Source organism: Lampris incognitus, chromosome 11 (assembly GCF_029633865.1).
Source record: "Lampris incognitus isolate fLamInc1 chromosome 11, fLamInc1.hap2, whole genome shotgun sequence".
Taxonomy (NCBI): Eukaryota; Metazoa; Chordata; class Actinopteri; order Lampriformes; family Lampridae; genus Lampris; species Lampris incognitus.
The window spans coordinates 10,119,822-10,142,289 of NC_079221.1; the positions used below are offsets into that span (position 1 = coordinate 10,119,822).

Sequence of the window (22,468 nt, forward strand, 5' to 3'; positions counted from 1 at the left end):
ACCACCTACGGTAACTATAGGCTGCTACTTCCTGCTGGCTGAACCAGGAAGTAGATCAGTAATGTGACACCATTGATCATATTGGACATTTCAGGTCATTCCAGGTGTTCTGATAACACCGAGGGCGGCCTGGCGGAGGCCTCGCCTGGCGCTGACTGTGTTTGGTGTCGTCGTGGGGAGTGCGGGGAGGTGTGTCGAAGGTGTCGGGCCGGGAGAGCTGGCGTTGGATCGGCTGGGACAGCTTGGACCACGGCCCTGCCTGGAGCTGCGGCCGAGGAGGAAACACCGAGGGCGGTCTGACAGGACACGGAAGCGGGGCAGGCTAAGCTAACTGCTAGCCCAAGCAGACCGGCAGTTCCAGTAGTCATCCTGCGTTCGTTCTCTTGGACAGTGATCTTCTATTTTAATTTTATGTAGTGTTCTTGTAGTTTTTGGACGTGTGTTTTTGTCTTTGTGTTGCACTGCCGTGGGCTGGGGGAAACGATGTTTCGCTTCATTTCATGGAAACGAGGTGACAAATAAAGTGTCCCTGATTCCTGAACTTTTAACTTGCACTTTCATTTTCACTTTCAAAGACGCGGCTTAGACTCGGGGCTTGAACTGGACTTGTTGAAACACGACGTTCTGCCGCTCAGTTTCTCCGTAAGACGCCGTTGTAAACCCGGGTCGGTGGTCCCGTCTCCAAAAATCTCCAAAAGAGCAAAATAATATCATAACCGATATGCGCGACAGGGGAAAAACTACCAAAAAACAAGACCCGGTTGTAAAATAACAGAATTTTACTTTCAAAGAAAGGGGGGGGGGCTGTCACAAATCCCACGGGTCCACATTTCATTAGCCAGAATCACGGGTTGGGCTGCAGGGTTCTGGTTTTAACAGTCGTATCTTATGGCACCCGACATGCCTTGAAATCTGCTGATGTCCAACATGTCCCCCGGTTGGGTTTCGAGGCGGGCCGGACAGCCCCGGCTGGCAGGTTTGGTGCACAAGGTGCGAGTCTTGCTGCTGACTCACTCCTTGACAGAGAAACCCATGAACGTCTCACCACCTCTGTCGAAACCCAGCGGTGCATTCCAGGCCCTCACAAACAATGAGGCCGCGAGGAGCCGGCTCTGCTGCTCTTTTCAGCGTTGGGCCTACCCTCCGCAAAGTAAATGAACTGGATGTGCGTGTGTGCGCGCGCCTCCCTGCCGGCGTCTCCGGTTTCTCACCAGCGTTTTCCTTTTGTTCGTTGTCCTAAAGCCCCAACTCCTCTCCTCCCCTCCCGCCTGTAATCTCCCCCCCTGGCGTTGCTCTACTCCCTCCGTGATATGTGGCGCTGATACCACAACCCCCCCTCACACAAACACCTCTCCCACGGGCGATAGACAGCGGTTAGAGAGAATTTGTTGTACTTGGTGTGTTTTTCCTGCAGTGTGAGAGGAGGGGAAGGGGCGCCAGGTTCAGCAAAACCACTTTCAGACACCCACAGTGCAACAAGAAAAGCAGCTAGAGCAAAAATGACCTCGCAAACTGAGATCTCGACAAGCGTGCACAGGTTTCAGGGATGGGAAAATGTGGATTTAAGGTACTTTTGAAGGGACCGGGGGTTGACTGAGTGCACTGCTCATTAGCTCGGAGCTTTAGAACTAATAAGTCCAAGGTGTCTGTGATGTGTGAGGTTGCTTAATGACACAGAAGAAGAAGAAGAAGAAGAGCTAACAACACCAACTTCCTCCTTTTAGCTAATAACTAGAATAATTTACAAGTACTGCTAAATTAGTATAGTTTAGTCTAATGGATTAGTGAAGTATATTAGAATTATTAGTATTAGCAAATTGTTATTAGTAGCATATTTGTATAATATTTTAGCATAAAGTAAAATAGTATCAGTATGTTAGCATGATTTATTATGATAACTATAATTTAACGTGCAATAATTATAAGTTTAACTTACTGGCACACCTTATCTGCTTCAAAAGTGGTTATCACACAGGTTCCCTTTAGTTAAATAAAATGGTTCTGTTCTATCCTAATCTATTCCCTTCTCGATTTTACTCCATTCTCCTCTCCTCTCTTCTCTTTCCCCCGTCCTACCGGCGTGCCGGGTAGGACAAAGCCATGTCGACTCCATGTCGGCGTCGGAGCAGCAGCCCGGCGGAGGAAACATCACGTGGTGACACGTCTCTGAGACTGACGTCACCGTCACTGTCTCCCGGCAACCGCTCCATCAGCACTGGCGTCACCGTGCGCCGGGCCGCGCGGTTGCCCGGCAACGCGGGCCGTGCGCTCTCGGCCGGCCCTGCGCCCCGCTCGGAGCGCTGACGCGGGTGTGACGTCAATGAGGTGGGTACCAATTTGTTGTGGAGCGGAGGGAGGAGGGAGGAGGGAGGAGGAAGAGTTCCCCTCTGAGCGCCGCAGCCTCCCGCATTCCGGCGGAGCGCACACGGACTGACCCGACCGGTGGAGACGCACGCTGAGAGCAGTAGTTGTATACCGGCTGGGGAAATTAAAAGGAAAAACAAAGCCAAAACAAAACAAGTGTAACCTTTAAACGCGGCAGTGTTATTACCGTCAGACATTAAAGACAAAAGTTCCGCGCGTTTCTTTGTATCCCCCCCCCCCTCCTCGCCGGTGCGCTGCCGATGTTCCCGTGGAATGAGCGGCGCTGCCTGTGAGGACCGTCCAGACTGCGAGAGGAGGTCGCGGTGTACGTGACTGTGAGGTAAAGACCGCCGCTCGGCCGAGACTCGCTAGCTGTAGCTCCGGACCGCCGGCTCCCAGGGCGCGAGGAGTTTCTCTGGGATCATTTCAGTTGCGACTTACGCGACGACGTCGGCCGCGAGACCCGCCGACGAACCAGCGGAACTCGCTCAACTTCCTCACGCGCGCTAGTCGCACCCGATAACGGAATTGTGTCCTCAACGAAATGCCTAGAAATACCCAAAATGTGTGTTGCTCTACGTCGAGCCTAGTTTACCGTTTAAGAACGGTAAACTACGATGCAGTCTGTCACTATAAAGAGATTTAAAATAAGACCTGGATTTAAAATATGCCGGCATGCTTTTTTTTCTTCTAATGGTTTATCCTATTTAGGCCTAATCGGTTACCACCATGCTCAGCCTAGGTTTCTGCCCTGTAATTCTGCACCATGAAGGCGTGGTAAATATTACATTTTGTATTTTTTTTTTCCCCTGCAGGTACAAAACTTGAATTCTCCATTGGAATATAATTCCACACTGCTGGGGCACCATGGTGATCATGACGGAGACCAACCCAGGGACTCAGCCCAACCCGGCCCAGGGAAGGCCCCTTCAGGTCGGCTTCTATGAGATCATCCGTACGCTGGGCAAGGGAAACTTTGCAGTGGTCAAACTGGCGAGGCACAAAGTCACCAAAACACAGGTCAGCAGTTCCACTCCCAGATTTAGTTACCCTGTGTGTGTTTGTGTATGTGTGTGTGTGTGTGTGTGTGTGTGTGCATTTGTGGAAATTTATTTAATTTGGGGTTAAATTACACATTTCTAAAGTGATAATTTGTCAGTATTTTAAATTGACCGAGGAATTAATTTCATATGACTTTGCAGGTGGCCATAAAAATCATTGATAAGACCAGACTGAACCCCTCTAACCTGGAGAAGATTTACCGGGAGGTGCAAATCATGAAGCTGCTAAACCACCCCCACATCATCAAACTCTACCAGGTATGTTGCATGCATTTCTGTTCTGCAGATCTGTGTGTGCGTGTGTGTGTGTGTGTGTGTGTGTGTGTGTGTGTGTGTGTGTGTGTGTGTGTGTGTGTGTACACTTGCGTGCAAGTGTGCATGTGTATGTGTGAGTGTAATTGGACCTTCGTGATGTGTTCTCTGACACCTTACACTGTTTGGCCTGCCCTGGGACTGCTGAGCGGCAGGGCCATGTGTTGAGCTATTTGTCTCTGCACATGCGGATCCTAAGTATCTAAATTACGGCTTCAATAGGGGAATTGCAGCGTGGGTAGGTAGGTGGAATGACTTGTAGGAGGCAAGGAAATTTACATAATAAAGTCCGAAACACTGTAAGTGTAAGATCAAACTGTTTTCTGCAATAACAATATTATGGTGCATTGCAGGTTTGTAAAATTGCAGTTTGTGTACAGATTCCTCTTATGGCGTAATTAAAAAAGAAAGTGCATTTGCCGTCTTGATAGTTAGCACTGGCTCTCGGTGAAATTGTGAGTCATAAAACACATGCAGTCATGAGGCCTTTTGCCTCTGTGATACGAATGTGTGTGCATGCTGTATTTATGAGTTACTGCATGCTTGCTTGTGTTTGTGTGAGAGAGGGAAAGGTAGAACATGAAACCGAGAAAGCACAACAGCAAGAGAGAGAGAGAGAGAGAGAATGAAAGTGAGTTGGAAAAAACACACACAGGTACAGCCGGTATCAGTCAATGCAAAGAGCGGGAACATGCTTGTGTTGTTTCCACTGCCGAGCTCTCTGAGCCAGACAAAGGCAGAGCTGTTTGCAAAGCGAGGGTCTGAGAGTGAAGACAGACTGCTGGGAGAGTGCTGCTTAAGCAGGAGTCCGTCTCCACAGGTCTTAACGTCCAACGCAATTAGCGTCAGTGGACGCTAAGTGCAATGTGTCTGTGCATCACGTGAAGGCCGACCCGCCAAAGACTTAGGAGAAAGAATCCGCTCCCCCCCCCCCCCCTCCTGCAGGCCTGGCAATGATGCAGACGCTTTGGCACGCGTATTCAGCATCACACACATTTCAACAGGGCCTTTCCTGCACCCTGATGGGGTCGGTGCCGTTTAGTTTCTGATTGGTGTTGAGACGGTGAAATTACTCCCAAAGTCGTGCAGAAACTGAGATCGGAATATCACCTCTTTAAAAAAAAAAAACAAAAAAACCAAAACCTTGAGCGGTCTGCCGTCTCATGAAGACACAGACACACACAACTACACGGCAGTCTAGTCTGTCAGCTAGCAAGCCGTTGTGTGTCATGTGCCTTCCGGACATGTGTTGCTCATCTATAGTAATCTGCTTTCAGACGAGTCAGCCGGCGGATTAGCAGCTACCCACAACACAGAAGCGACCCCCCACCACCCCCACCCCCCGGCAGATGTATGGTTGTCCGACCAGGGCAGAGCGTCTTCCTCGGCCCGACAGTATTCCCATTAGGAGTTATTAAGTCGGACGTACAGTCCTCATTAGGACCCAGTCTGGGATCTCCCCTGCATGCGGCGTCTCCGTCTCCTTTAAATTTAACTCCTTTTCACCTGCCCGCCTCCATCTCGCTGCCCTCGGGTCGTGCGTGTGTGTGTGTTGCTGGTAGTCAGTTGACCTGCTGCTCGGTGATGGAAAGAACAGGTTGTTCCTCCACCCTTCTAAGCAAGCTTATTCGCCATCACAGATGCCCCCCTTCCCTCCTCCTCCTCCTCCTCCTCCTCCTCCTCCTCCTCCTCCTCCTCCTCCTCCACAACCTCCCTCTAGTAAAGAAAAAAAAAAAGGGGAAGGTAGTTGCATGAGGCAGCCTTGTGATCCGGAGGTCACATCCTTTGTGTGTCATCCTGCTGTTAAAATAAAAACAGGGCACGAGTTACAAGCCGCGTCTGGCTCAACTGGTAGAAGAAGGGAAGGAGCTCGGCACCTCCGGCTCGGTGATGACACTGCCGCTGCCATGCTCCCCGCCAGTCTCATGTGAGCAAAACGCCCACCTTCGGCCCACCGGAGAGCATCATAGTTTCTGCTTTCTTTTTTTTCCTCTCTTCATGTTCTCTATTCTCTCTACGCCTTGGCGTCTCCCTCTGACCTTCTGCCGGTAACACCCCCCCCCCCATCCCCCCTGAGGGCCAGATGTGAGGAACCTCGCAGCGTTTCTGGCGAGTCCTTTAGCGCTGACGTCAGCCGCACCTCAAGGTGAAAGAGCCCACAGGGTGATGTTTTATCTCTTAGATAAGGTCCACTCCCCACACGGAGGCTTCTGGGTAACCAATCGGTCCCGTCCGCCGACGCTTGTGATGTTATTAAGGATTAGTGACTGAGGAGAATGGGGGGGGGGAGACCCCCCCCCCCCCCGTTTTGCGGAAGCATGTGACACCTAACCGTTGGCGGACGGTGCTGTCTGAGCGGAGCCGTGTCATTTGACAAACTGTTCCTTCGTTGTGTAATGTTTTTGTTGCAATCCTCCGTCCCCCGAGGGCTTTGCTTGGAATCGGAAGGCTTATGGTGGTCTTTCCGAGTTGGCGGATTCCATGTATGGGAACCTCGATACGCAGGAAGGGACTCATGTGAGCTGCCTGTGCCAGCGTGCCCCTCTTTTTCCCAGAAAGAGAGAGATATGTGGCAGAAATGAAACCCGACACCGGTTTCCACTGCCAGCTAATATAGATATGTGTGTGTGTCTGTGTGTGTATGTGTGTGTGTGCGTGTGTGTGTGTGTGTGTGTGTGTGAGAGAGTGAGGGAGAGTGTGTGTGTGTGTGTGTGTGTGTGTATAAGAAATACAATAACTCCACACACACACACACACACACACACACACACACACACACACACACACACACACACACACACACAGGAAGAAGAAACTGACAGCTCTCTTATGCAACAAGGCATATCATGGAAAGCCAGGTTGTCTGGTGTTTTGTGTGTGTGTGTGTGTGTGTGTGTGTGTGTGTGTTCATGGCTGTACACACATAGACACAGGTCTGCATACCCAGTACTGAGTGTAGTAACTGGCAGAAGTAGGGTCGGGGTTGCATCGCCGGCAGTAAATATCAGCAGGCTCAGGGCCGGCTCTCTGGAAACTCCCTCTTATAACTCGGTCAGACTCTAAACCCTCTTCCTCCTTCTCCTCCTCCTCCTCCTCCTCCTCCTGCTCTCTCAGGTCATGGAGACCAAAGACATGCTGTACATCGTGACAGAGTACGCAAAGAATGGAGAGATGTTCGGTGAGTTCAACTTCCAAGTCGCATCTCATGGCAAGCGGGTGAAAACCGCTGCATGTTGTGAGGCTGCGGGGGACATTTTTGTCCATGGCTTTAAAAAAACAACACAAATGTAACACCTTTACACCGACCATACAACCAAATTCTCCTCTCTATCTTCAGATCACCTGACCACAAACGGGCGTATGAGCGAGGACGAGGCCCGCAAGAAGTTCTGGCAGATCCTGACAGCGGTGGACTACTGCCACCGGCACCACATCGTTCACCGTGACCTCAAAACCGAGAACTTGTTACTGGACGCCAACATGAACATCAAACTCGCGGGTGAGTGGCGCGTCTGTCGATGAAGCGGGGTGACCGCTGTGGAAGAGATGCCCTCTTTGATGGAGAAACACTTTTTGTTAAGAGTTAATTCAGCCGCAGCGCTGCTCCCGAGCGTGTCCCGGCTGGCACCCTCCGCTCGCAATTTATTGCCTCTTCATTTGGGGGCCATGGATCATCTTAATGAAATGATCACAGCACTGTTTGTGTTGTAATTGAGTGCCAATAATTCACCCCCTTTGCTCAAAATTAATATTCACTAGTAGCAGACTTACGACACGGGTGATTTAATGAAGCAGCATTCTTTCACGTGCACACACACACATGTTTTTGCAAGAGGACATGCAGCACCCCGTGGCTGTCAGAGCACCATTTGTCTGTTTGTGTGCTTAAACGGCATGCTAACATTTGCTTAATCTTATCCGTGTTCTTGAGGTCATTAGTCCATTATGCAGCATGGGAACAAGCATGTTTTGTATCCTAACGCCCCAAACTCTTAACACACTGGAATGCAACGGAGAGAAGGGCGAAAACTGACCACAACAACAAGAGTTTTGCTAACCAGACAAATCCCGTTCTTTCTCCCTCGGCGCCCTGCAGACTTCGGATTCGGGAACTTCTACAACGCCGGCGAGCCCCTGTCCACGTGGTGCGGCAGTCCGCCCTACGCTGCCCCAGAAGTGTTCGAGGGGAAGGAGTACGAAGGGCCTCAACTCGACATCTGGGTGAGCTGATAAAACAAACAGATAGGTTGTAACACGCAAAGGGGGAGCAGATGGAAGAGGCCCGAAACGCAGGAAGAACAGCGAGAGCTTGCGAGATTCAGTACATTACTGAATCCTGAGTCAAGATTCAGTACATTACTGAATCCTGCACCAAGATTCAGTAATGTACTGAATCCTGAGTCAAGATTCAGTAATGTACTGACTCCTGAGTCAAGATTCAGTACATTACTGAATCCTGAGTCAAGATTCGGTAATGTAATGAATCCAGAGTCAAGATTCAGTACATTACTGAATCCTGAGTCAAGATTCAGTAATGTACTGAATCCAGAGTCAAGATTTGGTAATGCAATGAATCCTGAATCAAGATTCAGTAATGTACTGCCATATCAACTTTACAGTTGATTTGGATTTTGTTTCAGTATGCCCAAAGATACCAACAGTAAAAGTAAACATATAAACCACACAATACATGCAAGGTGTGTCCACAAAAACATACTGTGGCGATGATATTGACTGCGTGAAGTCAACCATATGTCCCACGCCCTAAAGTGACAAATTAAAGTGCATGAGCATAAGCGGTGTATACTTGTACAGCCAGTGAAGCAGTTAGGATGCGGATGCTGCAGGGTAAATGCTATTGTGGAAGCGAGTTGTTCCGGTCTTGATACTGTGGAGTCTCACCTGAAGGGAGATGATTGAATAGGCTGGCCGGGTGTGAGGAGTCCTTTGGAATTTTAAAACGTAGCGTAGCGGTCTACTCCGTTGCCCACCAACACAGGGATCAGCGGTTCGAATCCCCGTGTCACCTCCGGTTTGGTTGGGCTACCCTACAGACACCATCGGCCGTGTCTGCGGGTGGGAAGATGGATGTGGGTATATGTCCCAGTAGTTGCACTAGCGCCTCCTCTGGTCGGTCGGGGCGCCTGTTCAGGGGGGAGTGGGAACTGGGGGGAATAGTGTGGCTGGCAACTCCACATGTGGTAGTCTGCAAGCCCCCCTGGATTGGCATAGGGGGTGGAGCAGCAACCGGGACTACTTGGAAGAGAGGGGTAATTGGCCAGATACAACTGGGGAGAAAAAAAACCTCCAAAAAATAAATAAAATAATGAGCGGTTTTTGACAATGAACCTTGTTGCATTAATTTACAACCAATCAAACTCCGCTATATGAAGGAGCGTAGACGTCGAAGCAGAGGATGCCAGAGGTCATCATTAGATAATAATTACATGGGATGCAGGACAAAGGGTCAAAATGCTATGCAGTGCAACATAAAGTTGGACACTTAGTCACCCTTATTATGCAAACGTGTTTCGAATATTTAAAAAAACCCAAAATGAATACAGTTCAAACGTCCTCTTTGGGTTTTTTTCCTGCAGAGTCTTGGAGTGGTGCTGTACGTCCTTGTGTGCGGTTCTCTTCCGTTCGATGGGCCCAGCCTTCCTGCCCTCCGACAGAGAGTCACCGAAGGACGCTTCAGAATCCCTTTCTTCATGTCCCAGGGTACGCATTGCCATGGCAACAAATCATGCCAGCGAAAGCTAATTACGGCCTAAATTCCCGAGGCACGTGTAATCCGAGACTCATCCCTTGTTTCTGTCCTTCAGACTGCGAAAACCTGATCCGCAAGATGCTGGTGGTGGACCCGGCCAAGAGGATCAGTGTGGCCCAGATCAAGCAGCACCGCTGGATGCTGGCGGACCCGGCAGCCCCGCACCAGACCCTCAGCCATTCCCTGACGGAGTACAACTCCAACCTGGGGGACTACAGTGAGCCTGTCCTTGGCATTATGAACACCCTGGGCATTGACCGCCAGAGGACCATTGAGGTAATTGATTTAACAAAAAAACAAAAAAAATGCTGTCGGGACATCTGGGTGGTGTGGCGGTCTATTCCGTCTCCTACCAACATAGGGATCGCCTGTTCGAATCCCCGTGTTATCTCCAGCTTGGTCGGGCATCCCTACGGACACAATTGGCCGTGTCTGTGGATGGGAAGCCGCATGTGGGTATGTGTCCTGGTCGCTGCACTAGCGCCTCCACTAGTCGGTCGGGGCACCTGTTTGGGGAGGAGGGGGAACTGGGGGGGGGAATAGCATGATCCTCCCATGTGCTACATCCCCCTGGTGAAACTCCTCACTGTCAGGTGAAAAGAAGCGGCTGGTGACTCCACATGTATCGGAGGAGGCATGTGGTAGTCTGCAGTCCTCCCCGGATCAGCAGAGGGGGTGGAGCAGGGACCGGAACGGCTCGGAAGAGTGGAGTAATTGGCCGAGTACAATTGGGGAGAAAAGGGGGGGGGGCTGTGTGAGGTTGATGTAATTATGTGAGAACTGTATGTACAGTATCGAGCATATTACCTGCTTAGACATACATTCCATCGTAGAAGACGTGTGTGCCGGGTGGCTGTAGTGAGGGATTGGAGGTTAAAGACAGTTAGTGATGTTTGGTTTAAAATTAAACGTCTTGCTCCCTCATGCCAGAGTCAAACCCACCATGGATTCCCGCATGCCTTTGAGCTTACTGATCATTTTGTATGGAGAATTACTGGCATCTACTTTTAAAGTGACATCTGTTTTCAAAAGCTGACACGCAGAGCACGGCGGAGATGATTTCCCCCCCATGCGGTCTCCAAAGAGATTACGCTGAATAGATGCCAAGAGACCGCCTGCATATTTACATGCCTAGCGTTCATAAAAGGAAGCAGTCAGAGGCACAGAGCTAAAGAAAGAGCTGTGGAAAGAGGAACAGAGTGATATAACCTGATTTCAAAAGCCACGGCGAAATAACAAAGCCCCTAGTGTGACTCTTGTCTTCTTCCTCAGTCTCTACAGAGCAGCAGTTACAACCACTTCTCCGCCATCTACTACCTGCTGCTGGAGAGAGTCCGAGAGCACCGCGCACAGCAGCTCAGCCGCCAGTGTGGGACCTGGAACCAGAGACCGAGGAGTACCTCCGACTCCACCGCCCCAGAGGTGAGCATTTTGACAGGGATAACCAGGCCTGAAACTTTACTTCACTGTTATCTTGGCATGTCTGCAACTCCTAGTGTAGTTCTGTTTAAGGGAAACTCTCTCAATTTTTCAAAATTATCCGTGTCTACAATGTGTTGCGTGTCTCTGAGACGCCATCAAAACTGTGTGGAAAAGTGTCCGCCGGTGACGTCACTGGTGGAAAACTCATGAATGTGAAAATGTACTTCCTGGATTGCCAGTTGGTTGTATTGTATGAGAAAGTGTGAATGACAAGGCTACATACAAGTGTAATAATTTAGCGCTGTTATTCACATTTTCTTACACAATAGAGCCTATCAGCAAACCAGGAAGTAAGTTTTCACATTCATGGATATTGTAAAGCAGAATTCACCAAGTGTGAGCTGGGATTAGGCCATGTAAATATATAGAGCTAATGTTGTACATTATGATTCTTTCGATGTATGACAAGTGTTCACTGTTCTCTTTGTCTCTAAGGTGATCATGGAGTCCACTGACAGCTTCAGAACGACAACATTTCCAATTCCAGCAAAGAGCAACCCTCCGGTGTACTCGGAGATGGAATGTGACCAAGGGGGACTATTCCAAGTGAGCTCTTTGCATTGAAATTCATCATTCTTGGTCATTTCAAAGTCCATTTGAGAATCAAATGTTTTGGTCAGTTGCCAATGGACCAGAAGGTAATGGCTAGGGCTGCTCTCTCTTTCTTGCAGCGTGTGGTATTTCCAGTAGAAGCCAGTCTGAACCGGCTGCTATGGAACCGCTCCATCTCACCCAACAGCCTGCTGGAGACCAGCATAAGTGAGGAGGTGCGACCCAGGGACCTGGAGGAGGAGGAGGGAGCGCACACCACTGGGCCCCTGCTCCCACCCACCACCACTTCCCGCAGACACACATTGGCAGAAGTATCTACCCGCTTCCACCAGTGCAACCCCCCCTGTAAATACCCAATAGAAAAGCCAGTTCTTCTGACCCATTCCAGGTATATCCAAACACACCCATTCACTTATCTGACTAACTTTTCACCTCTTTTTCCTGTCATGGCAGGTATTGTGGTCAGTCCCTCAGATGGTGCATCCTCTGACAGCTGTCTGAAGTCTTCTTCTAGTCCCAACCCTGCCATGCAGGCGGCTGTGGGAGGCATGTCAACTCTCCTGGCCTCTGGAGCAGAAGTTGGAGCCCTGGCTCCTGCAGGAACTTCCCTGGCCATCTCCTCCCACCTCCTACCCCAAATCCAGGGCAGCCTACCTGCAGTGAGCTTTCAGGAGGGTCGCAGAGCGTCTGACACTTCCCTCACCCAAGGTAGAAGATTAGGACCATGTCATGACAAATTAGTTGCTACAGTGCTTATTCTGAATTGCCGTTGTTCTACACTACTTTTCTTTACGTTTCCATTCTCAAGTCTACTGCACCATGTCACCGTCAAAACATCAAAGCAGTATTGTGCAACTCTTTCCTTTGCACTTGTGCAGGTCTCAAAGCCTTCCGCCAGCAGCTAAGGAAGAACACACGCACAAAGGGGCTACTGGGATTAAACAAGATCAAGGGTCTGACCCGGCAGGTCGTCCCACCACCCTCTTGCAACCGTGGCAGCCGCGGGTCACTTGGCCCAACCCTCTCTGAACATCGCAGCATGCTGGAGGAGGTGCTCCACCAGCAGAGGTGAGTGTGAAACACACCTGCTCACATGCAGACACAGAGTACAAGGCATGGAAAAGCACATGGGACTTTACAGTATACATGCACGCTGTATCGCGACGATGGTAAATCCGAATTATTTTTCCTCTCCATTCCTCAGGATGCTACAGATCCAGCATCAACCCCAGCCTCAGGCCCAGGCACCTCAAACAGGGCCTACCCAGAATCCCATGCTCTTCTTGCCCAAGCAGCAGCAGCAGCCCTCTTCCCCTCCTCCAGCTCCTACATTTGCTTCCTCCTCCTTGTTTGACACCCCAACTCCCTCACTCCTTCAGAGAGACCAGCCCCAAAACTCTCTGCCTCCTCCACAAGCCCCAATGGCTCTCCAGCATGGTCCCTGGCAGCAACCCCTCAATGCCCGCTCGTCCTGCTGCTCATCTTCCTGCTCCTCAACCTGCTACTCTTCCTCCTCCCTCTCCCCCGTGGCCTCTGCTGCTTACCTTCTCGAGGCTCGTCTGCACATCAGCCAGCAACCCCACCTTCACCCCAACACCAACCACCTACAACGGCCCCAAGCCCAGCCCCAGGCTTTCATGCCGGCTCCCTTTCCCCTCACCTCCAGACCAATGTGGAGTCTGGCGTCCGCCCCCAGCTCTGACACCGACATGCAGGAGCTGAGCCTGGCTGGACAGCAGCAGCAGCTGAGCAGCTGTGTAATGGTGAAGTAAGACATCAAGCCGTCCTATGAGAGCAGAGTGATTGATTTCTCCTTGGAAGACATCCAGAGAGAAAAACGAGAAACAATGTCATCCCGAGGACATTTCACTTCAGTCTGAACAGACAAGTGATAGCGAGACAGGAAGAACAACGAAGACAAAACAAAACAAAACAAAAAAACAAAAAAGAGATGCAACTGACTAATTTACACTTTATTTAACACACTTTATTTAACAACACTGGGTACACATGTGAGAGTGAGTCCATGCGTAAGTAAGTGTGTGTGTTGAGTGTGTGTGCTTTTTGGTATAATATAAGCTGAAGACTAAGCAATAACCAAACTTTGAAGAAGCAATAATGGACTGGGCCTCAACCTACAGGAGCCACAGAAAGACTCCATTAAACTCCCTGACAGGACGCATGGACAGAGCCTTCTCGTCCTCCCAGGGAGGTTATGGATTCACTTGAATTAAATAAGAACCGTCCTTAAAAGTCCTGATGGAGACATGTCTCACATCTTTCAGTGCTTGATGAGTCAGAAAAGAGAGGGTTCCTTTATCTTTTGATACTAGGAATACGCCATCTTTCAGATTTCCTTAAGTTACTTTATAGGTTTTGGTGGTACATTTCTAGTTTGCTAAACTGAAAAAAATGACATGTCTCGATGTTTTTTCGCTTTGTTGGAGAGAAGACCAAAGTTTTTTTCCGCCCCCCCCCCCCTAATTTTTCCAACTTTGTCCGCCTTCCTGAAGAGACATTACATTGCAGCACTCCCATGAACATGCAGTGTCCCTAAGCTTCCAACTTTTACTGAAGGAGTTGATGTGTGATTCAAACTGTGATTCTGTCGTGCAAGACTAGAGCTAAGCTTATGCTGCTTTTACCTCAAGCTAACAAAAGAAGCTAAATTTTCCTCAGCCAAAACTGAAGAAAAACACCGCCAAGCTGATTGACGAAAGCACAAAAGGTACATAAGTCAGCTTGGCGATACGTTAAAAAAAAGAAAAGAAAAGAAAGCAAAAGAACAGTGGACACATCAAAATCCATATTCTCTTCATCTGTTAGGCACATTGGTTTATGATTTTCAAATTCCCTACTGTAGTACTACCTCCTCAGGTCTATGTCTGAAACATGTTTCACCAAGTAAACTTTATTATCTAAACTGGTAGAAATTCAAAACATGTTTTCAGTCCCAATGCATTGTAAAACAAAACATTGAAGGAAATAATTCTTTCTCCTTTCTGTAATCTTTTTACCGTACACAAGGACAGAACAAATAATGTGGGAATGGTGCAATATTTCACATTGAAATACGAAGAAAAGAGTTAAAGAATCTACAGAGGCTGGCCTACAGGCTTACATGGGCACTTGCCTGAGTTTTTTTCTCTTTTTTTTTTTCTACATCCATTTGTCATTTTTATACTAATGTTTGACCTTATCAAGCTAGCTAGCTAGCTAGCTAGCTAGCTAACTAGAACAGGTACTTAATATCCGACACAGTACCAAGATACTTTGCGAATTGTTGGAAAGAAAAAGACTCAAAATGCCGTTTCTCCATATGGCATTGCTAATAGTGCTTTCGCTAACTGGCAGAATTTGGGTTATACCAAAGAGCGAATGGCACTAACGCGACGTAATCTGCCACAGACACACTACTGACTTTTTTTTTTTTACTCTGAATACTGTGTCTCAAAGTGTAGCATGCTAGTTAGCTTACATTTCATGTTATCTACTTAGCTTTTGCTATGAGGAATCCTCTGCAGCCACCAAATGCTAAAGCTGCTTATGTTGTTATATACCAGTTTGCTGGCTTTCAGGACCATGTTGGTATTCATTTTTCTATTTTTCTAAAAAAAAAAAGAAGAAAAAAAAAGAACAAAAATCATGTAGCAATACCAAGTTTTGCTGAAAAGTGATTTTCTAGAATTGTCCATATGTGGTGGGGACAAAGTAGAAATAGGTGGTTATTACACACAGCAGATAGAGGTTATTCTGTGCCGTCTATTCAGTCCATGTATTAGAGACAACGTTTTGTCAGCTGTACAACAATGTAAGTTCACGTAGTTTTACTGTATCGATGACATCTCCATAGAGGTTCAGGAAAACAAGGAAAGGAACAGTGTTTTTCAAGGCTCAATTCTCAAATGTTCTGATTGCTGTTGTTGTTGTTGTTGTTGTTATCCCCCCCCCCCCGAAACAAGCAGTGTTGATATTTTCTTTAACATTTATTTCGGTTTGTCTGCACTCACCACCAACGCTTGTGCCTTTTTAATGGAAAACCCCCCCGTTCTCCAATCAGCACATTAACAGAAGAAATGTATGGCTCCGTTACCGGCCATCCACTCAAAAGCCCCTTTTGATACGTTCTTTTACATTTGAACTTGTGTGTTTGTGAAAAACAAGTTTCGCACTTTATATGTACCTGACATTTCTGAGCGGCTGGAACGGGCTGAGTAAAGATCACAAAACCTGTTGAAACACTAACGAATCTTGATGCAAATCCGTAGGGTGCCCCTTTTTGATAAACTTTGGATAACGAGATTTTTTTTTCCCCGAACATTTGTTACTTGACTGCATGTGTGTGTGTGTGTGTGTGTGTGTATGTTTATGAAAAAGAGAGTGAGAAAGGAAGAGAGGGAATGTCTGGAAAAGATTGTTTATTTATGTGGCTATTTATTTGAATAAAGTTCACTTCCTAAACTATTTGTGTTTGGAAAAACATGCTTTTACTTAAAATAGCTCCGTGTCCTCAGAAGTCTTGACATCTAGTACTTCACTGCACAAAAATATTGATGATGCTGACAACGAGATGAAGATGACAGATGCTTTATTCATCCCCCTTAGGGGAAATTCAGGTGTAGCTCACACAGTCTGCAGTAGCACAGAAACACGGATCAGAGACAACACACAATAGAAGGTAATGCAGCCTGCACAGGGATAAAAAGCAAAATTACTTAAAGGCAAAGTCACACAAATAAATAAATAAATAACTAAATAAAGGGTGTGTTGCAAGATGGTTGAGAAATAGCTTAAGTTGTGAAACCAAAGCAAGCCCTGTCCTGTTCACCGAGTTTACCATCATGAGAACAGCCTATTGCTAAAGAAGCCGACTGCGGCACGGTGGTGCAGTACTTAGCACTGTCGCGTCACAAGCAAGAAGGTCCTGGGTTCGAACCCCGGGGTTGTCCAACCTTGAGGGTCATCCCAGGTCGTCCTCTGTGTGGCGTTCGCATGTTCTCCCCGTGTCTGCGGCGGGTTTCCTCCGGGTGCTCCGGTTTCCTCCCACCATCAAAAAGCCATCCATGTTAGGGTTAATACTCCTGTCTGCGCCCCTGACCGAGGCATGGCAAGACCAACTGGAGTTGGTCCCCCGGGCGCTGCAGCTGCCCCCTGCTCCTAGCCACACAGCTAGGATGGGCTAAATGCAGAGGAAGAATTGCCCCACGGGGATTAAGAAAAGTAGTAAAAAAAAAAAATAAAAAAAAAAGAATAGGACTGACTTGGTATGATGGCCTTTGTAAGGTTTTAATCAATCACTGACTATTAATGTTGGTATAAAACCAATTATGTCTCAGTTATCTGATAACACATGGACACTGATTATCATTCAACACGACTGCTGTGTTGGTGCTTGATTAACGTAAGCGTACTTATTCTTTTATCCTTCATGACTTCAGCTCTTAAAAGAGGACTTTTTCCGAGGCCGGAGCGGTTGGCAAAGTGCCTCATGGGCCTTGCTCCTTGCCTGGGATCAGACAGAGTTGTCAGCTCGTTACGCTCCATTTCCATCTTCAGTCATCAGCTAGTGGAGGAGCAGACTTGATTTTTCCTAACCAATCACTAGACACCAACACATCCGCCTTGATGGCGGAGCGAAGGAAAAACAAACTATGATGTCGGGCGCCATCCATTATCCAAGCTGCTTATCCCAATCAGGGTCACGAGATGCTGGAGCCTGTCCCAGCAGTCATTGGGCGGTAGGCAGGGAGACACCCTGGACAGGCCATCAGTCCATCAAAAGGCCCCCCACACACACACACACACACACACATCACACACAAAGGACAATTTAGTATGGCCGATTCACCCGACCTACATGTCTTTGGACTGTGAGAGGAAACGGGAAGACCCGGAGGAAACCCACGCAGACACGAGGAGAACATGCAGACTCCACACAGAGGACGACCTGGGACGACCCCCAAGGTTGGACTACCCCAGGGCTCGAACCAGGACCTTGATTTGTTAATCAATGGGGTCATATTATATTCAAGATTATTACTGAGGAACCCAAAAGCCACCATGGAGTGAAAGTTTCCAAGACGTCGGGGTAAGTCTCCCATGTTGACGGCAGCTTGACAATGGCGTTTGTTCCGCCTGTGGCACTGATTGGCTAATCGTTACACCCCCTCGCGGCGCTCATCGGATAATCACTTTTTCAACCGAGAAACCACTGTTTCATGTCATGATGCCAGATTGGATCAGTCAACTCGGTGGAGGGGGGGGGGCAGATGCAAAAGGTCTGGACCCAGGCAAGCTTGTTCCCCGTCTACCTCCGAGAACGACGTACCTATCCAATATAGAAATACCGTGGGACAAGCCGATGGACGTCAGCGGTCTGTTACTCAAAACACAGCGAGCGGACGAGCGTCTGATGCCTGAGAGGTTTGCCGTGTGACGAAAAGTGACACAGCGACTAATGAGAGGCTGAATCATCTCATCACATGTTCCCTGCGTGGAAAACCTCCTTTACCACACTCACTGGTAGCTTAAATCTACAATCTGGAAAATGTACATGCAGACAAATGTTTCTTTTCATACTTTCCACCGTCAGACATTGGCTAATCCACAAAAGAATGAAACGCATCCAAAGCACAAACACTTTGTAGTTGCTCATTTTAATGGCTGCTGTCAGATGGGACTTTCCTGGGAGAAGTGATACGGCGCACAATGTGTTGTGTCCTCACCACAGCAGCCGGACGCATAAAAACAAGACAGGCAGCACTGAAACTAGCTAAAAAGTAGACATGGCCGACCAGGCTTGTAGAGGCCTTTTTTTAAAACTAGGGATGTGCCCATATCACTTTTTCACTGCCGATATCGATGCCGTATACAGACGGATACCGAGTATTGATCGGATCCATTACTTTGCCGTCATTGTGCAGGCTTAGACCATTAGTCTGAGGTCAATGGGCAAAATAATTGAGATAGAATTAGTTTTTTCCACAAAAAAAATAAAAAAAATAAACAGGCTTCCATGTGCCAAAAATGCAGTAAATCAAGTCATTTTGCATTTATTTATGACATGTTACTTACTTGTGGCTTTTAATATCAGATTTTGGTCTTGGGTAAAATCTCTGACACCGATGCTCCATTTTAACCTGTATCGGCCCGACATCTGATCAGGAATCAGGGACACTTTGTTATTTAACTTCATGTACTTTTGTATATGAAATGAAATGAAATATTGTTCCCCCAGCCCACAGCAGTGCAACACAAAGACAAAAACACATGTCCAAAAACTACAAGAACACATATATCCAAACTAGAACACACATATCCGAACTAAACACATGTATCCAAACTAAGAAAACATACTATATCCAAACTAGACACACATATCCAAACTAAACACATGTATCCAAACTAAGAACAAACATATCCGAACTAAACACATGTATCCAAACTAAGAAAACATACTATATCCAAACTAGAACACACATATCCAAACTAAACACATGTATCCAAACTAAGAACACACATATCCCAACTAAACACATGTATCCAAACTAGAACACACATATCCAAACTAAACACATGTATCCAAACTAAGAACACACATATCCGAACTAAACACATGTATCCAAACTAAGAAAACATACTATATCCAAACTAGAACACACATATCCAAACTAAACACATGTATCCAAACTAGAACACACATATCCAAACTAAACACATGTATCCAAACTAGAACACATATACCCAAACTAAGCAATGAAAAATCACTGTCCAAGAGAACGAATGCTAGCCAGGATGACTGTCAGAACTGCCGGTCAGCATGGGCTAGCAGTTAGCTTAGCCTGCCCCGCTTCCGTGTCCTGTCAGACCACCCTCAGTGTTTCCTCTTCGGGTGCAGTCAGACACCTTCGTTACACCTCCCCACACGCCATGCGCCAACACTAAAAACACAGTCAACGCCAGGCGAGGCCACCACCAGACCACTATCGCTGTTATCGGAACTGCCGGTCTGCATGGGCTAGTAGTTAGGTTAGCCTGCCCCACTTCCGCGTCCTGTTTGACTGCCCTCAGTGTTTCCTCTTTGGGCGCAGCTCAGGGCAGGCCGGGGTCCCTGGGCCCACAGGACGCAGCAGACCAAGCTCTCCCAGCCAATCCAGCACCAGCTCTCCCAGCCATCAAATGAAGACAACTTAGATGCAGACGTGGACAAAGACACTGCATGGACGGTACTGGGTGAGGCCGCCACAAATGTAAGTTCGCAACGCCATCTTCCCACACCGGTACTGGGTGAGGCCGCTGCAAACGTGAGTTTTACGCTGCCATCTCCCCACACCAGAAGAAGAATGCATGAACTATATATCAGTATCCGATATCAGTATCGCTATGGGTGCATCCCTAGTTAAAACATAAATAGCCAAATTTCAGGTTCAATCATGTGTTTGGCGATAGGGAGACACAAAAACACTGGCGACCCTATTTCATTTCTGATTGTTGTCTGGGATTTGGTGTGGCCAACACCAATGCAATTACCAGCATCGCCACAGGAGTCAATAAATTAAACAAAAACAACAATATTTGGGATTGTTGCTATAAGCAAAGGGTCCCAGTTTGCTTTTAAGTCTGTTTTACTTTGTCAGAGCTACACAAGTGAGATTTAGTCATATAGAAGGTCTTGCACAATTATGATGTAGGGGGATGTTGGTCATATGGCCCATGTGGAGTCTTTGGTGAGGGTCCTGTGTGAGATGGGCACCTCGTGACCAAGTAGTAACTAATAAAGTTCTTGTTATATACTGTCACTGCAACACTGACTAGCGGTCTACTTTACTGCTGTGTGCATGTATTTCTGTGCATATGCACAGAAATACATGCACACACACGCACAGAAATATGTGGCGCACACGGGCATGTGTATGTATTTGCATAGTATATAGACACCTGCATTAGTATTCCACTGCTGTAAGGGCTTTGCATTGCCGGATTAAGAGTGTATGTTGTCTCTCTCAGGGCCAGATAGTTGCCAAGTCGTGTTTATAACTCTCTGAGGGACGTCATGTGCAAGTAAACTGAGCTGAAGGCTGGGTGCAATTCTGTCTGGGTTATCCAATTCCCCCCCCCCCTCTCACCCCCAGTCATCTCCCCATGCTCGTGCATGTAGCATCCGCCGGACGAAAGAGGTAAACAACACGACCTCAACCCTCTTCAGCGTGACAGTTTACACGTCTCTTTCTGACGGAACGACCCAATCGCTCCTGCAGAGGTATGGATTGAGGATTGTGGAAATAACAGTGACGGAGAGAGCGAGAGCGAGAGAGAGAGAGAGAGAGAGAGAGAGAGAGAGAGAGAGAGAGAGAGAGAGAGAGAGAGAGAGAGAGAGAGAGAGAGAGAGAGAGAGAGAGAGAGAGAGAGAGAGAGAGAGAGAGTTCAAGGCAGAGAGTCTCATTTAGCACAGTGTTGTTTAGTGAACTCTCTGTGGCAGGCCTAGTGGAAGAGGGGGAGAGAGAAAGAGAGATGATCAAGGCCTTTGACCCGACGGAGCTAAAAGGATGTTCCCAGCCAAGAGTTCAGACCTGAGAGAAACTTGAAAAGCATTATGGGATTTGGAGCTGAACAATTACGCAGCTAAGTGTGAAGAGTGCTTGGACTGTCCCACCTCACCTTCTGTCTCTCTCTCTCTCTCTCTCTCTCTACCATCCACCCACTCACTCACACACACACACACACACACACACACACACACAACTTGTTTTACATTCTGGGGTTCCTACAGAAGACCTGTCATAAACATTCAGAGTGCTTTTGAATAAGTTACAGAGTTCTTAAAGTAAAAGTACTTCGAGGGAGAGAGTCTTTACCAGAGCTCCGTGTATTCCTGGGGGCAGCGCTGGGGGGTTATTGGAGAGATGGCAGCAGGTTGACAGAGTGGAGAGGCTGGACACAGCTATGTGAAGAAAAAAAATCACTTCCCACCTCCGTGAGAATACAGTGAGGGCAGATCAGCAACGGCTGATGGTGAAATTTTCCGGCCGATGAAAAAATGGAAATTCAGCATCATTAGCCTGCGGGGGGGGGGGGGGGGGCGCAGTAGGGGTTTATACATCATCCACTTTTGCAAGGGGGGGGGTGGGATTAACACCCACATAATTGTGCGTACGTGAGGAGAGAAACAGTGTACAGCTATCAGGGCCAAACATCGGGATCTCTGGCTGAAGGAGCAGGGACACAAGAGGATTTGTGGAGGTTTTGGAGGTCGGGAGGTGAACACAAAAACAACTCTGACAAGCAGCTACGTGACTGGACCCCCGCACCACACCGCTTTTACAGACGGGGTTTTTGCTTTGACCATTCATCTTTAAACGCAACATGCCCTTTCCCTCCAGCTAAATCGCTGAGACCCTCTCCAACTCACCAGCTCCGTATAATGTGTATTTACTGAGTATTTGAAGACTCGCCATTACAGGTTGAAATATTAATGATTGGAAGAACAGTTGCAACTACTCATATCCTGAGTGAAAGCACAAAGACTTAAGCACATTAGGATGCTTTTATGGAGGAAACCAGCCAACATACGGACAACGTGAAACACTTTTACACCGAATCCTCGTTGATTTAGAGATATTTAACCATGGTTTTATTTGTCTAATGACATCATGTAATCTGGCATCACACTTGTTTTTTTTTAATATATATATATATATATATATATATATATATATATATATATATATATATATATATATATATATATATGAATATTTTGTGTTTGGTGAAAGGATCACTGGAAATTATTTCTACCATGTCCAGGGGCGTTTCCAGGATTTGAGGACATTTGGGGCTTAATCCGGACTTCTGCAGAGGGGGGGTCCGGGGGGGATCCTCCCCCAGAAATGTTTTTGATAAACAAGCTCTATTTTGATGCTTTTTTATG

The 22,468-nt window shown here is 47.6% G+C and overlaps 1 protein-coding gene across 1 annotated transcript; it reads left to right on the forward strand.

The window, feature by feature from the left end:
- The first annotated feature begins 2,376 nt into the window (after positions 1-2,376).
- On the forward strand, positions 2,377-15,999 carry sik1 (salt-inducible kinase 1). The gene is made up of 14 exons (XM_056289290.1): positions 2,377-2,704; positions 3,180-3,384; positions 3,567-3,683; positions 6,852-6,915; positions 7,075-7,236; positions 7,834-7,958; positions 9,335-9,458; positions 9,563-9,783; positions 10,780-10,929; positions 11,425-11,535; positions 11,661-11,886; positions 11,995-12,249; positions 12,420-12,609; positions 12,746-15,999. The coding sequence occupies exons 2-14, from the start codon at positions 3,232-3,234 to the stop codon at positions 13,311-13,313; spliced, it is 2,466 nt and encodes an 821-aa protein (XP_056145265.1). The 5' UTR covers positions 2,377-2,704; positions 3,180-3,231; the 3' UTR covers positions 13,314-15,999.
- Positions 16,000-22,468: the final 6,469 nt, after the last annotated feature.